This window comes from Myotis myotis, unplaced genomic scaffold, assembly GCF_014108235.1.
Source record: "Myotis myotis isolate mMyoMyo1 unplaced genomic scaffold, mMyoMyo1.p scaffold_m19_p_7, whole genome shotgun sequence".
NCBI classification, from domain to species: Eukaryota; Metazoa; Chordata; class Mammalia; order Chiroptera; family Vespertilionidae; genus Myotis; species Myotis myotis.
This window is the reverse complement of record NW_023416379.1, coordinates 87,619,000-87,633,523: the sequence shown is the minus strand read 5'-3', so window position 1 is coordinate 87,633,523 and position 14,524 is coordinate 87,619,000. Positions and strand designations below refer to the sequence as shown.

The following is a 14,524-nucleotide window of genomic DNA, read 5'->3' as shown; positions in this document are numbered from 1 at the left end:
ACGTGGCCTCTCTCACCTGCAGCCTTTTGAGCTACTGTTATTTTTATTTCCATTTCACAGATAAGGAAGCCAACTTCTCTCCCCACAGCGAGGATGAGGGGAGATTATTGAGCCACAACTGGAGGCAGAGGGAGGATGAGCAGGGATGACAGGACTTCTAGAAACACTCCCTTTCTCTTCCTGCCTCTTGTGGTTCCCAGGCCTCTTTTCCATTTCTAGCAGAGATGACGTTGGAAGAGAAAGAAATGAAAATAAAGTACAACTAACAGAAGGAACTAAAGGCACATCCTCGGTTCCGCACCCCCACCCCTGCCCATTGAGGTACCAGTGGCCGGGGCTGGGCCAGCCAGAGTGGAAGAAGGGCGAGGCTCTGCTGTTTTATAGCAACCGCCTTCCTGGGGCCTCCAAAGACCAGAGTCCAAGTCGTCTCCACCCCACTGTGGTTCAGCAGAGCCCCTTGCCCGGCCTCCCCACCTGGAGCAGCCGGTATGTACTGACCCCGGAAGCCTCCTGGGCTGCCCACCTGGATCCCATTCACTGCCTGGCCTGGAGCAGGTGAACTCCTCCCCAGCTCAGCCCCTGTCTCCCAGGCTGACAGCTGTCTCCAGGCCTCGGCCCTCTCCCTTCCCCAGGAGGGTCCTGAACGGACAGCACAGCAACCAGCTCGATGGAGACCGGAGCTTCCCAGCCCCGCGCCTGACTCCTTACTACCCTCGCCTCCAGTGTCTCGCCCCAGACCCAGCTCCCCACGACGAAGGTCCTGGAATGCTACCATGGCCTGTCCCTAGGGAGTCACTCCTCCCGTGCAAAGATCCAGGCCCCTGCTGCAAAGCTGAGGAAACTCTCAGCCCCTCCCGCAGGCACTGGTTCTTACCACACCCACTCAACCCTGATAGATCTCGGCGACTGAAGGACATAAAAAGTTCCAACATGGATGGGTCCAAACCTCAGTCCTGGGCAGCATTCATCAGCAGAGCACACCTGTCCACAGTGCATAGCATCAGCCCCGTGGTCCTCACACCCCCTGGGCAGTGGCCGTCTCCCACGCCCCTCCATCCTCGCCTCCTCCAGCAGAAGGTCTCAACTCTGCAGGCTTGGCTGAGTTGGCCTGACTCTTCCCGTGAGCCCTCAGGGGCCCACCAAATGCCCACCCAACCCCAGCTGCCCCAGGGGGGTGCTCACCTTAGCAGGCAGGTGCTCCCAGAGGCTGCCAGCGTACCTGGGAACAGTAGTTTCTTCTCTGAGAAAAAGAGCGGTCAGCCAGGCCCTGTCACCACGCCAGCAGACTGTGTGGTGGGCGGGGAACCAGGCAGGAGTGGCCCATGTTCCCGGCAGAGACCCGCCTCCCAGCCGCCCTCCTTTTGGGGGGGGGGGGGGGTTAGCCCGTCCCTGTCTGTTGGCAAAGTCCAGCCAAGGTCAGGGAGCTGAGGAGGATCCGAGAAGTCAGGGGACTTGCCAGTTAGGTCTGGATGGGAGGGGACAGAGAAGAGATACCCTGGGTACAGGCGCAACCCCTGGTGCAGGAGAACGCCCTCCCTACAGTGCCCTCTGCTGGTGAGTGCCCTGCCCCAGCCAGAGGCTACTAAAATGGCAGAAGGTTAGAGGAGGGAACCTTAACCAGAGCCCCTCAAACTATAATGTGCACATGAACCACCCAGGGACTTTTTTAAAAAATATGTTTATTGATTTTTTTGAGAGAGAGAGAGAGAGAGAGAAAGGGAGAGGGATAGAGAGATAGAAGCATTGATGAGAGAGAAACATCAGCGGGCTGCCTCCTGCACGCCCCTTAGTGGGGTGGGGATCAAGCCTGCAACCCGGCCATGTGCCCTGACCAGGAATCGAGCCGACGACATCTTGGTTCAAGGGTCGATGCTCAACCACTGAGTCACACCAGCCAGGCCCACCTAGGGATCTTGTTAAAATTCAGGTTCTGGTCCCATAGGTTGGGGATGGGGGTGTGAGATTCTGCATCTCTAAGGAGCTCCCAGGTGCTGCCAGTGGGATGACAGAGAGAGAGAGAGGCACAGAGTGACAGAGAGGCACAGAGAGGGTTAATGAATCGCAATTTGCTGGTGGCATTGGGGTGGACCCATACCCCGCCCACACTCCGGCTGGCAGGGACACAGGGAGAGCAGAACTTCAGGCCGTTTGCCACCTGAGTCCTTCCTGAGAAAGTCCGTCTAGGAAAGGTGGTGCCGCTGGAATGAAAGCTCCCTGTGAAAAGGGATTTTTAAAGCTGTTTGCTGCTGTGTCCTCAGCTCCTGGCACAGCCTGACCCAGAGCAAGTGTTCCACAGAGACTTGCTGACTGGATGAGTGGACCAGCTAAGAGAAAAGATGCATTTTGGATCCAGACCACCAACACTGAAGCCCGGTGACCCACCTGCCAGCTAGGTCATCGTAGGCCAGGATCTCAGCCTCTCTGAGCCGAGCCCCTTGTCTGTCAAATGCAGACCATGTCTATCTTGTGAGGGGTGATCATTGTCATTGTTGAGCTAATAAGTCTAAAGAGCTCGACACAAAGTGGGTGCTCAGTGCGCGGTCACTGTTATCGCCATGGCCTGGCCTCCTGCAATTGAGGGACCACTGCGAACCCCCAGCCCCCCAGGTATTGTCTCCCCTAAAAAATATGTAACTGCCACTTTCATCTCAGTTAATGATTCTCTAGCTTCTGACTGCAACCCCACCCCTCTGCCGCCTTCCAGGGCAGGCAGGGAGGGCGGCGGGGGGGGGGGGGGGGGGGGGGGGGCAGGCGGGGGCAGAGGTGAGAGTGTGGGATAAACAGCTCCCAGGTCCCCAAAGTCAAGAGGTGGGCAAAGGAAGGTAGAGAGCAGCCAACCTGGAAGGGGACCTCACGCCTAAAGCACAGGCAAGGGACAGTGAGTGATCAGAACGCTGATGGGGATGAAAGGGGAGATGTCAGTCTTTCCCAGGAAAAGCTCGGTCTGAGTCGCATGGAAGGCTGTCTCCTCGGAGTCATAAAGCTCTAGGGCAGCGGTTCTCAACCTGTGGGTCGCGACCCCTTTGGGGGTCGAATGACCCTTTCACAGGGTCGCCTAAGACCATCGGAAAACACATATATAATTACATATTGTTTTGTGATTAATCACTATGCTTTAATTATGTTCAATTTGTAACAATGAAATTGGGGGTCACCACAACATGAGGAACTGTATTAAAGGGTCTCGGCATTAGGAAGGTTGAGAATCGCTGCTCTAGGGGCTTGTGAAAGACCTGCCAAGCTTGACGCCCAAGCCAGGAAAGGCCCTGCCGACCAACAGGCTACAACCAGGGGCTGTGTCCATGTATCATGAATTCATTTCCAAAATGGCACTTGGGTTCCATCTCAGTTACAGGAAGGTTCTAGAGACACCTGAGGGTCCCTTCCACCCCTGTGGACACAGAGCTGCTTCACGGGATGCAGCTGGGACTGATCTGTCTCAGGAGATGGGGCTCTCACAGAGCCAAAGCTTCAATCACCCATGAAGGGGCCCCTCCAGAGGCCACAACCAGCAGACCAGGGGACCCCGGTCAGAGAGAGCCCTTCAGGGCCATGCAGGCAACAACCTGGGTTCCCCAGCCAAAACCACCACCCTTATCATTGGAGAAAGGCGGGCCACGGGGAGCCCTACTCTGCCCTTTTCCCTCCCCCACCCGCCTCCGCCTTTCACACATCATCGGGTACCCAGCCTGGGAGGTGTTGCCTGAGGTAAGGGGAACACAGGCCTGAGAATGGGGGTGCACTGGGAATGATGGAGAGCAGGAGAAAAGAGGGTGGGGGTGGGAGGGGCGGGCCTCCAACGTTGGATAGAACAATAGAAAACAGAGATAGAGAGACAGGAAGGCAGAAGATGAACAAATAGACAGTGGGGAGCAAAAAAAGATAAATCAAAGGATGCACAGGCAGGCAGGCTGGTCAGTCCTGTCCCCGGAACCCCCAGGACGTGGTCAGGGCCCTTGACAGGAGAGTGTGGAGTGGGCAATCAGTCACCCCAGAACACTGAGAATAACCACCGGTTTTTCCCTTTCAATCCTGTCGATCATGGGAGGGGGAGGCGGAGGGGGGCTGACATATCAGGTGCAAATGAGAAGAATGATAGGGTGGGGCCTTGGTTGGGGGAGGGTCTGTTCATCGTCCCATGTGGGAATGGCCTCACAGCAACATGCAAATGAGCATGCAGCAAATAAATGATCCGGGGGCTGTTTCCTTGCGAGGTCAGGCCACAGAAATCGCGGCGTGTGTGTTTGTGGCACGGAACCTCTGGAAGAGGATAGATGTAGGGAGACCCTCCCCCAGCCCCTGAGGGGGAGGGGAGACCTGAGGCTTCAGAGAGAAGATCCCCCAGCGTCACTCCGTCACTCCGCTGAGTTGTGTTCAGGCGGGAGCTCAGGCTGGGCGGGCCCTGCATGTGCCCGTCTGGCCCAGGAAGATAAGCCCGGCAGATGGGCTGGCCCATTGTTGACTAGGAAAGACCCTCGGGGATCTCAGGCTCCCGCCTCCCAGACGTGGTCCTTTCGGGTTGGTTATGTCAGCTTGTTGAGTTCAGTCTAAGACACTGCCCCCGTCGAGGGCCAGGCCAGGTGCCGCCAGCCGTGGGAGGTACAAAAGATGGTCACGCGTGGGCCTGAGCTCCAGGATTCAGATCCGCGTTGCAGGAGAAGAGCCTTTAACTCAGAAGCCGTGATCAATACCGGACAGTATCCTCCGAGTGCCAGAGGAGAGGGGTGGGAAAAGCAAGTCCATGGAAACCAGGAGAGGGGCTGGGCAGTGAGGGCCCACAGGAGAAGGATGGGAGGTGTCCAAGCAGGGGCCATAGCCTCCATGCCTACACCTCCTATGGGGGGCGGGGGGTGGTGCTCAGGCCAGGGAGTGGTGTCAGACCGAGGAGGAAGCAGACGAGGGACACAAGGAAAGGACTAAGGGGAAGGCTCACCATTAGCATGTTCTCTGCACCCCCTCCTACCCCCTAGATTTTGCCTCCTGGAGGAGAATGTGGCCTCAAGGGGCCATCTTTGTGGCCCTGCCCCTCCTAGGGCCCATCCTGGTCTGGCTCCTCGCCCCTCATAGGATGTCTGGTTGGTGTGACAGCCTGAGGAAGCTGCCCTGGTGCCCACCCCACAAAATCTTGCTGCTTGTGTGGACCGCCATCTACTCTGTCATCGGGTGAGCACCCGTTTCTCTTGCCCCGGGCTTGGTACCCACTGGGGTGGGAACAAGCCCCTGCACCTGAACTACTGCTGCACACTGGCCTCCAAAGGGATGGCGCCCAGCCTGCCTCTATGTGGTCCCTCTATGCCTGCCTAGGATTCCAGCCAGTCCTCTCCAAGCCTCCCCAGCCTCACCCACCTCACCATGCCCACTGCCCCCACCTCTCCTCCCAGCCATCAAAGGATGCCTAGACATACCCACCCTCATTTCAGTCCACAAGAGGTCTCCCTTTGTAACCAGGAGCCCTTGCGGCAGAGGGCTTCCTCCATTTGCCATGGAACATCCGCCCTGTGAGCGTTCCTGCCACCATCTCTTCACAGCTATGCCTCCTACCTGGTGTGGAAGGACCTGGGAGGGGGCTTCGGGCGGCACCTGGCCCTGCCTCTCGGCCTCTATGCTGTGCAGCTCGCCATCAGCTGGACCGTCCTGACTCTCTTTTTCGCAGCCCACACCCCTGGTCTGGTAAGGTGCACAGAGCTCAGCAGTGGGAGTAAGGCAGGAGCAGGTCAGTCAGGGGCAGGCAGGTCAGGTGGGCAGACTGCGAGCTCCAGTGGAGTGCACAAAGCCCAGGAACTGGGCTAGGGGGTCCAGGGTGCTGCAGAAAGTCGGGGCCCCGGGGTCTCAGGCCAGCCTGCCTGACCACCCTGCCCCCTGCCAGGCCCTGCTGCACCTGCTGCTGCTCTACGGGCTGGTGGTGACCACGGCGCTGATCTGGCACCCCATCAACAAGCTGGCCGCCCTGCTCCTGCTGCCCTACCTGGCCTGGCTCACGGTCTCCGCTTCCATCACCTACCGCCTGTGGAGGGACAGTCTTTGTCCAGAGCACCAGCCTCAGCCCGAGGTGGAGAAGAGCGACTGAGGCACCCGGGCACAGGGAAGGAGGGGAAGGCCAGGGAGAGGTGGAAGAGACTGCAGGCAGGCTGGGGGGTCTGGGGGGAGTGGGAGGTGGCCAGGCATTGACGAGTCCCTGAAGGTGATTCACCCCAATGCGGCCACTGTCCTCACTCCCCTGGTGCCAGTTTTCATTAGAATTCAGAGAAATGGGAAAGAGGAAAGAAACTTATTTTACACTTAATAAAAGATAATAAATCCTATATTAATAAGTATTAATTTAGTAATATCAATTAATAAAACCCTGAGACTAACTTTGGGGATGTGATATGAAAGGCATGTTTGAGTGAATGATGTCTAGGGCCACAGAGTGGAATAGAAATGTGTGCCTGTATGTAAGTGTGCACATGTGAAGGAATGTATGAACGTATGTATGAGGAGGGTGACATGCCATCTCTACTCCAAATCTGGTCCTCCCAAATCTGACCCCAAAATGTAGACTTTGGTTTTTAATTACCTGAAAAACAAAATCTTTTTGAAAAGTCAAATAAAAGCAAAAGAGAAAAGTAAAAAAAATAATAATTTTACATGTCAAGTTTATATATTTTATTAAATATTATATTAATCACATATTATATTACATATTTTATAATGATAATTTTACTTAATAACTTATTTTAATTAGGATATTATATTAATTATGTTAATTATATTAATGACCATATCCTATATAATAAAAGTCTAATATGCTAAGTGTCCAACCATTCGTTGGACCGTTTGACCAGTCACTACGATGCACTGACCACCAGGGGGCAGACGCTCCAATCAGTAGGTTAGCTTGCTGCTGGAATCCGGCCAATCGGGACTGGGCAAGATGGGCCAGACACGCCCTGGAGCCCTCCTGGGGTTTCTCCCCAGCCCCAATCATGCACCAGTGGGATCCCTCGGCCTGGCCTGCACCCTCTCGCAATCCGGGACCCCTTGGGGGATGCGGAGAGCCAGTTTCAGTTTTGGCCCGATCCCTGCAGGCCAGGCTGAGGGACCCCACCAGTGCATGAATCCGTGCACCAGGCCTCTTGTTTAATATATAATAGAGTTATAAGATATATTATATTATACACTAGAGGCCCAGTGCATGAAATTTGTGCAAGGGGGCGGTGGGTCCCTCAGCCCAGCCTGCACCCTCTCCAGTCCAGGACATCCCTCTCACAATCTGGGACTGCTGGCTCCTAACCGCTCACCTGCCTGCCTGCCTGATCACCCGTAATGGCCTCTGCTTGCTGGCCTGATTACCCCTAACTGCCCTCCCCTGCTGGCCTGATCACCCCTAACTGCTCTCCCATGCCAGCCTGATTGCCCTTAACTGCCTCTGCCTCAGCCTCCACCACCACCACCATGGCTCTGTCTGGAAGATGTCTGGTCTAATTAGCATATTACCCTTTTATTAGTATAGACTATATATGCCATACTAAGGCCTTTTGTGATTAATATAAGTAATATTATAGATCATTTTTTGTTTTCATATACTCATATTGTTAGTTTTTTACATCAGTTAATAACTATTATAATAAGAAATAAATGTTGTTAAAAAACAAAACAAAAAGAGAGAGATGTAGGCTCCGGGGTGACGAGTGAATTCAATAGGAGCTTCTTGTCCAGCCTTCTTTCTCTCTTGCTTCTCTCTTTCTACACCTTCTCACTGGCATTTTTATTTTCCTCTTTCCCGCCTCTTGTTTTCATCTCCTCTTGTTTCAAAGCCCTAATGGTAGCAGGACACGACTGCCGCTGTGGCTACCTGCCCGAAAGCCCTAATGGTAGCAGGACACGACTGCCGCTGTGGCTACCTGCCCGAATCCTAAACAAGGCCCTGGGGGTGGGGGGGGCAGACACCTTGCCCAGGAGCTTTTAGGAACGTTGCCCGGGCTCTCTAGGGATGGGCCTGGGCACCAGTGTTGTTGAACCTTCCTGGGGAGTGCAAGACCCTGAGAGTGTGCATTAGAGCCATCTGGGAGCTTATTAAAAACACGTATTTCTTAGACCCCACCCGAGACCTAGGAATCAGAACTTTTGGGCTGGGCTTCGGGTGTCTTCACATTGAACGAGCGCCCAGCACTTTGGTCAGCCGCTTGCTACAGTTTGAGAGCTCCAGACATGGAGGGTCTCTCGGGGCCCTGTTCTCTTTGACAACCTGTGCTTCTGTCACCTGGGTAACTACATCTTCTCAGGTGGGGGCCAAGGCTCCCCAGTGGGAGAAGCCAGAGGACATCATCATCTGGGGAGTCTGGCTCTTTCTGGAGCTCACCAAGGGAGAACAGGAGAGAAAGGGTCTGCACCCTCCCCCCTCCACACTTTGGACATGCTCTGCCCAGCGGGCAGGTTGGGCACCTACACTCCTGGGGGGCACACACAGTGTTCCCACCCCCACCCCATCTTTGTATCTTCAGCCCCAGGGCCACACAGGGCACAACAGAGCAGGTGGTCAAACATCTTTGTTGATTGACTATTTTATTGATTGATTGATTGATTGATTGATTAAATGAAGACATTGTCCCATTAAAAGAAAATGCTGACCCACACCCCATCAACCTGCACCCCACTCTGGACCAAATAGCCTCTCTTTGGGGAAGGGCTGAGCACTAATAGTTTCTAAAACTTCTCAGGTCGTCCTAATGTGCAGCCAGATTGAGAACAGCTGCCACAGGGCCTTGCTTCTCCAAGTGGCCAGGGACCTCCTGGGGCACTTGTTCAAGGCCTGGACTCCAGACCCACAGACTCAGATCATCTGGGGGGATGAGGGCCATAGGATGGATGGTTTGTAGTTCTGACCCCGGAGACCAACAGACCAGGGCTTGGATACTGACTATGTCATTTATTAACTGGTCACCAGTGCACCTTCACTGCCTGTGCTTTATTCTCCTCGTCTGTACCAGTAAAGTGGAAACCTCCTAGAATTGTTGGGGAAAATAAATGAGATAATGAGTAGAAAGATGTCTGGCACAGAGGAAGTGCTTAATAAAGGTTAGCTGTTCTAGGAGGGGAACCTCAGAGGCCACCCATTAAAAAGCACACGGTTCTGAGTCACGAGACCATTGGAGACCCACCCTGCTTCAAGACCCAACAGAACTCCCAAACTTCCCCTGAGCTAGGAGAGAAAGTGCCTGCCCCTCAGGTCTGTGGACTGGCCTGACCAGCGCCAGACACACAAAATCCCTGGCCCCTCACCCTACACGTTCGTGTGGACTGTGTCTTCACCTCAATCACATTTTTAAAGCTGTTGTAGTTGAAATTATAACTCCCTTTATACATGTGACTGTTTTAAATTTATAAGGGTAATCTATAAAGATTGACTGAGGATGGTTTGGGAGCTACACTGAGTGGGCTCTTATCCTGCCTCCACTATCGCTGTGTGAGCTTAGAACAGGGGTGGGCAAACTTTTTGACTCGAGGGCCACAATGGGTTCTTAAACTGGACCGGAGGGCCAGAACAAAAGCATGGATGGAGTGTTTGTGTGAACTAATATAAATTCAAAGTAAACATCATTACATAAAAGGGTACGGTCTTTTTTTTTTTTAGTTTTATTCATTTCAAACGGGCCGAATCCGGCCCGCGGGCCGTAGTTTGCCCACGGCTGGCTTAGACAAGTATTTATCATTATTATTATCATCATCATCTCATATAAGCATTACAAATATGTGCCACCCAGTTTATTCATGGTACCAACTACGTCTAGAAGTTAAACAGACCCTCAGGAAGATGCACCATGCCTATCGAGTGACTTTGACCTCTCCAGGGTGAGCTCATGCTGGAGGCCTCTAGTTTCAGGAACTTGGCCCTAGAAGGAAGCTTGATTTGGGCAATGTCCCAAGCCCTGGAATGGCCTATCTGACATGGCATGAGCCAAACTAAAGGGCTTCCTGGCTATGTGCAGAAAAAGCTGGAAAGGCAGGATCCCACCCCAAACTCTCATCCTCTGACCCCAAAGTCGTCCTTAAAATGCTGTCTGCACCAGCTCCTGGGTTCCTGGGTGGGAGCCTCTACTCCCCAGTCTCCCAGCCTGCCTGGGCCTCTTGCTCTACCCACCTCCCATCCTGAACCTGGCCTGGAACACAGTGCCCTCAGCCCTCCTCTCTTGTTACCTAGAGCTGTGCCTAAACGGGGTCAGCGCTGCCTTCTGTCCTTGCCAGATGTGTCCCAGGATTCCACCACCCAAATCATGTGGGTGCGTCTGTCCTTGGGCAGTGTTTTTCCACTTGCCTCTAAGTGGGCACATGGCGTCTGAAGAGGGTCGGGGAGAGCTCTTCTCCCACATGCCGCTGTCCCACCCAAAGTCTGGAAGGTGGGGGAGTGGCACCAGGTAAAATAGGGGCAGTCTGTCCCCTTCTACTATATTCTAGTTCCTCCTTTCCTCCCCGGAGCCCTTCATTCTTCCTCCCTTTGCCAGTGTCTGCAGAATGGAGATGCCCAGCGGCGAGGTGAGGAGGGCAGACTGGTAGGGTTATGTGCACGGACAAAGGTTGGGGAGCTGAGGGTAGGCAGAGGGCAGGAAGTGTTTTCTCCATGCATCCCTGGCCCCTTCTGCCTGCGGGCAGGTAGAGGGGATGCTGTGGTAGAAGGTGAGGCCCCACTCTGTGCTGTCAGGCCCAGGCCAGGGCTCCCAAGTCTGTCTTCCTTTGTGGTGGTGACCAGCCATTCTATCTCCTAGGGTTCCCCTGCACCCCAAGCCCGGATCAGTCTTCCCAGAGTTCCCCTTTCTTGTAGCTCCAGACAGCAAGCACAGGATCCTTTGGTTCTGAGGATATTTTGCTGACCCTCCATAGTGGCTCACAAGGTACCCTTCCAAACACAGCCTGGCTTTGGACGGGACCCCTCGGATCTGGGCTCCCTCCTTCGTCTTCAGGAGTCCCCAGAGGCCCCTTCCCCTTCCTGCTCTCAGGGACCCTTCACACACGTGGGCCCCTCTTCCAGCCTGCAGGCCCGGAGAAGCCCTCTGCCGCACCAGGAGCACCAGTGGCGTCTACTCGGCTTCATCTGTCCCTCCAGCGTCTTTATGTCCGAGGTCCCCAGCACCCGCAGAACTGATCTGCTCAGGGGAGCACAGAGAAGCCCTCTCCCCTCCACCCGCACCAACTCCAACACATGGCTAAGGGCAGACATTCTCCTCTCAAACGCTGTTATGTTTCTCACTTACTCCCAGCAGGTTCTTTGACCCTGCGAACACCCCTTCAAAGAGGAAAGAGCATTAGTCACCATAATGTGTATGATTCTTATCAGATTCCTTTCTTCAAAGACACCGGGAAGGGAGCGGCCCCTGGAATGGAGGACCGAGGTGACCAGGACTAAAATCCTGGGTGTCACCATTTGGCTCAGAGCAATGTGTCCTGCATGGCAAGCCAAGCATTGTGTCCTGCATTGCAGGACAATGAACATCCTGGCCTCCCCTGTGATCCCAACCGCAGACTCGGGGTAGACCCTTGGCCCCCGCCGCCTACCCAGCCAAAGCTCTGGACACCCCCATGTTTATGTCAACAGAGCGGTTGCTAGAGGGGCAGGCTCCCGTCCGGCAGGGGGTGTCCAGCCCGTTGTTTGTGTACCTCGTCTCAGTAGTGACCGAGGGGCTGGCACTCTCGAGCTGGGTCTCTGGGGCAACGCGCTGTTGGGGTCCCAGCTGTTCCAGCACATAAAGCACCCACTCCATCAACCTGCTCCGGTGTCTTGTTGCACCGAGTGAGAATTTAAACCTTCCCCTGGTGAGGCTGCTATTTTCCACCCGCCGCCTCCTGGCCTCTCTACTCCCTTCCTCATGAGGGCAGCTCGGCATCCAGCCGAGACCCAAGGAGTGGCCGAGCCTGGCCCTGTTCCCTCCTCCTCGGCCACCTCCTTGCTCCTCCGAATGTTTCCTGAACCGACCATGGGAAATGGGACCTGGAGAGGCAGGCTGTGGCTTCCTCTGGGCCTAACCCAGCTCCTTCCAGCCTCTGCCACCTGGAGAGGGGCCGGAGCCCACAGGGGCAGACGGGGAGAGTCCCCTTTTAGTTCCATCCCCACTTATCAGCTGCCTGTCTCTATGCCTATCCCCCTACACACATATACCAAGTGCTTCCAGAGCCCAGTCTCCTTCGTGCCCCTCCTCCCTCAGAGACTGACCCCCCCAAGTCCTGGCAGCAGTAGGAATGAATAAAGGGGTTAAGAGCGTGTGTATGGAAGCACAGAGCTCTCAGCTATGTGACCTTGGGCAAGTCACTTAACCTCTCTGGTCTCAATTTTCTCACCAAAAAAAATGAGGATAATACTACTACCTACCCGACATCCTTGTGAGGAGTTCATTTATGGGGCCTGGGTAACCAGTCTCAGGCCCCAGTCAGGCTGTGCTCATGTCCGCTCCCACTGTAACTGAATTCCAGGCAGGATAACACAGTGGGGAAAGCATGGGACTTGGAGGCTGACAGACCTGGGTTCAAATCCCAGCATCCCACTGACTCCTGGTATGATCTTAAAGTAGAAGCTGTACTTCCCAGTGTCCTCCATGCAGGAGGGTCATATTGATAGAAACTTACTCAGTGGTGCTAACATGGGGGTGGGAATGCCTGCCCTAAAAACAGTGTAGTAGCAGCTGCAGGAGGAGGAGGCAGGCTCCTGGCATCTGATCCCCCAGATTAGCTGCCGCATTCTGGGGCTGACAGGGGAACTGGTCTGGCTTGGAAAGAAGAGCTAAGGACCAGCCAGGAATTCAGGTCCCCAGGAGGTGCCATAAATAGCCAGAGCTGTCCAGGGCCTCCAGAGATGGCGGGGGCCGGGGCGGGGGGGGGGGGGGGGTGCTGGAAGGGAGCAGTGGAAAAAGGAAGCTGTCAATCATCAGTCCAGGGGAAGGTCTAGGGAGCTCACTCAAGTATCAAAGGAAAAACTGTGTACGGGTGTGGCGGAAGCGAGGGGTCACCTCTTCAGAGAGGACGAGCCGGGACCACCTCTGCACCTCCCACCGTCACTGGGTCAGAACATTTGCGCCACACTGTTCGCCTCCGCCCTGCGATGCTTGGGAGCCAGCGCTCTCCTCATTTCCCTCCCTTTGACCGTCCTGGAAAAGGAAGGTGCGAACACAGAAGCCCAGAGGTGCTAAGTGATTTGGCCAAAACCACACAGTGAATCAAGGGCTGAGATGGGGATTAAACATTGGGAGGGACTTTTCCCTCCCAATCGAGGGTTACACATGACAGCCAAAATATAAGAACCTGTCCTCAGGGAAGAAGTCAGGGGGTCGGGGAACCGAAAGGACTCTTCCTCCCTTGCCCGAGCACATCACTGTAGCTGTTGATAATGGTGTGGAGATACACTCGTCAGAGCTAGCTGGGTGCAGCCCTGGAAATAGGACCTGGGCTCAGAAGACTGGACTTGCCTCGTGTAATCTTGCACAAATCCCTTCACCTTTCTGAGCCGCAGGTCCCTAACTCCCAAAACAAGGCCCATAGCTCACGCCCCGTGTGAGAAGGGTGAGGGGACTAAGTGAGATCATGCACCACGGGCTGCCTGATGGTGCCCGAAGGTTCCAGAGACTGGGAGCACCTGGTGAGCCGCGCCTTCCTCGTCCCTGTGTCCCTGGTGTTTACCGCAGTGCCTGGCATATAGGAGCCCTCAGTAAACGTGGATCGATGGAAGAATGAATCAATCTTTGCATTTCAGTGCTGTGTGTTTGTGTGATGATAATAATAATAATCTGTGCTTGCTGCTTATCAGCTAGCGCTTCCTTTCCTTGTGGACACAGGCACTGCTGTCACCATCCTGTGCTTTTACCCTGGAAAATGCCTGAAAAAGATAATCTCTGGATAAGAATGCCTTTAGTAATAAACCCAATGGGTAGGGTGACCATATAGTTTTTCGTCTATACAGGGCCAATTTGGGAGTGAAAGGGGCACTGGTAGGAATTATGCCTGGACAACAGGTATAAACCATGACTATCCCAGGCAAACAAAACTTACCTGGGCACCTTTGGGCACCATGCTGCTCAGCGCTCTCAGGAGAAGAGCGCCCCAAATCCTCCGAACCATCCTGACTCCTATTCTCCAGTCAGACCGTGGACAGGGTCCCCCACCTTCTTATCTCCACCAGCCAAACCTATTGGAAGCTGTGTTCAGCCCAGGTCCCCATCCTTCCATTGCCCTGAGAGTGTTCTAGAATGTTTGTACTGTTCCCGACATGGAAAACCCGTGGCACCTGCTAAGGACCTGTGGTGAGCACTGCAAAGACATCCATCCATCTCCCGACACTGTGCCAGCTCAGGGATTTCTCGAGGGGCCCCATCTCTCATTAGTTTCCATGGGCTTATGACTGGTCCCTCTGCTTCTGCTCTTTCCCACTTTTGGTCTATTCTCAACCAAACAGCCTGAGTGATTCTGTAAAAACATGTCAGATTATGCATCTCATCTGTTCAAAGACAGTGGCTCCCCATCTCACTCAGAGAAAAACAGCCCATAAGGCCCCAGCTTATTTATC

The 14,524-nt window shown here is 54.4% G+C and overlaps 1 protein-coding gene across 2 annotated transcripts; it reads left to right on the top strand.

Moving 5' to 3' along the window:
- The first annotated feature begins 3,677 nt into the window (after window positions 1-3,677).
- TSPO2 (translocator protein 2) lies at window positions 3,678-6,595 on the top strand. Of its 2 annotated transcripts, none has more exons than XM_036318244.1 (4): window positions 3,678-3,708; window positions 4,971-5,163; window positions 5,529-5,670; window positions 5,867-6,595. In XM_036318244.1, the coding sequence occupies exons 2-4, from the start codon at window positions 4,991-4,993 to the stop codon at window positions 6,065-6,067; spliced, it is 516 nt and encodes a 171-aa protein (XP_036174137.1). In that variant the 5' UTR covers window positions 3,678-3,708; window positions 4,971-4,990; the 3' UTR covers window positions 6,068-6,595. The 2 variants fall into 2 exon arrangements, with proteins under 2 accessions (XP_036174137.1, XP_036174138.1); XM_036318245.1 differs by lacking the exon at window positions 3,678-3,708 and adding an exon at window positions 4,507-4,599.
- The last annotated feature ends 7,929 nt before the right edge of the window (window positions 6,596-14,524 follow it).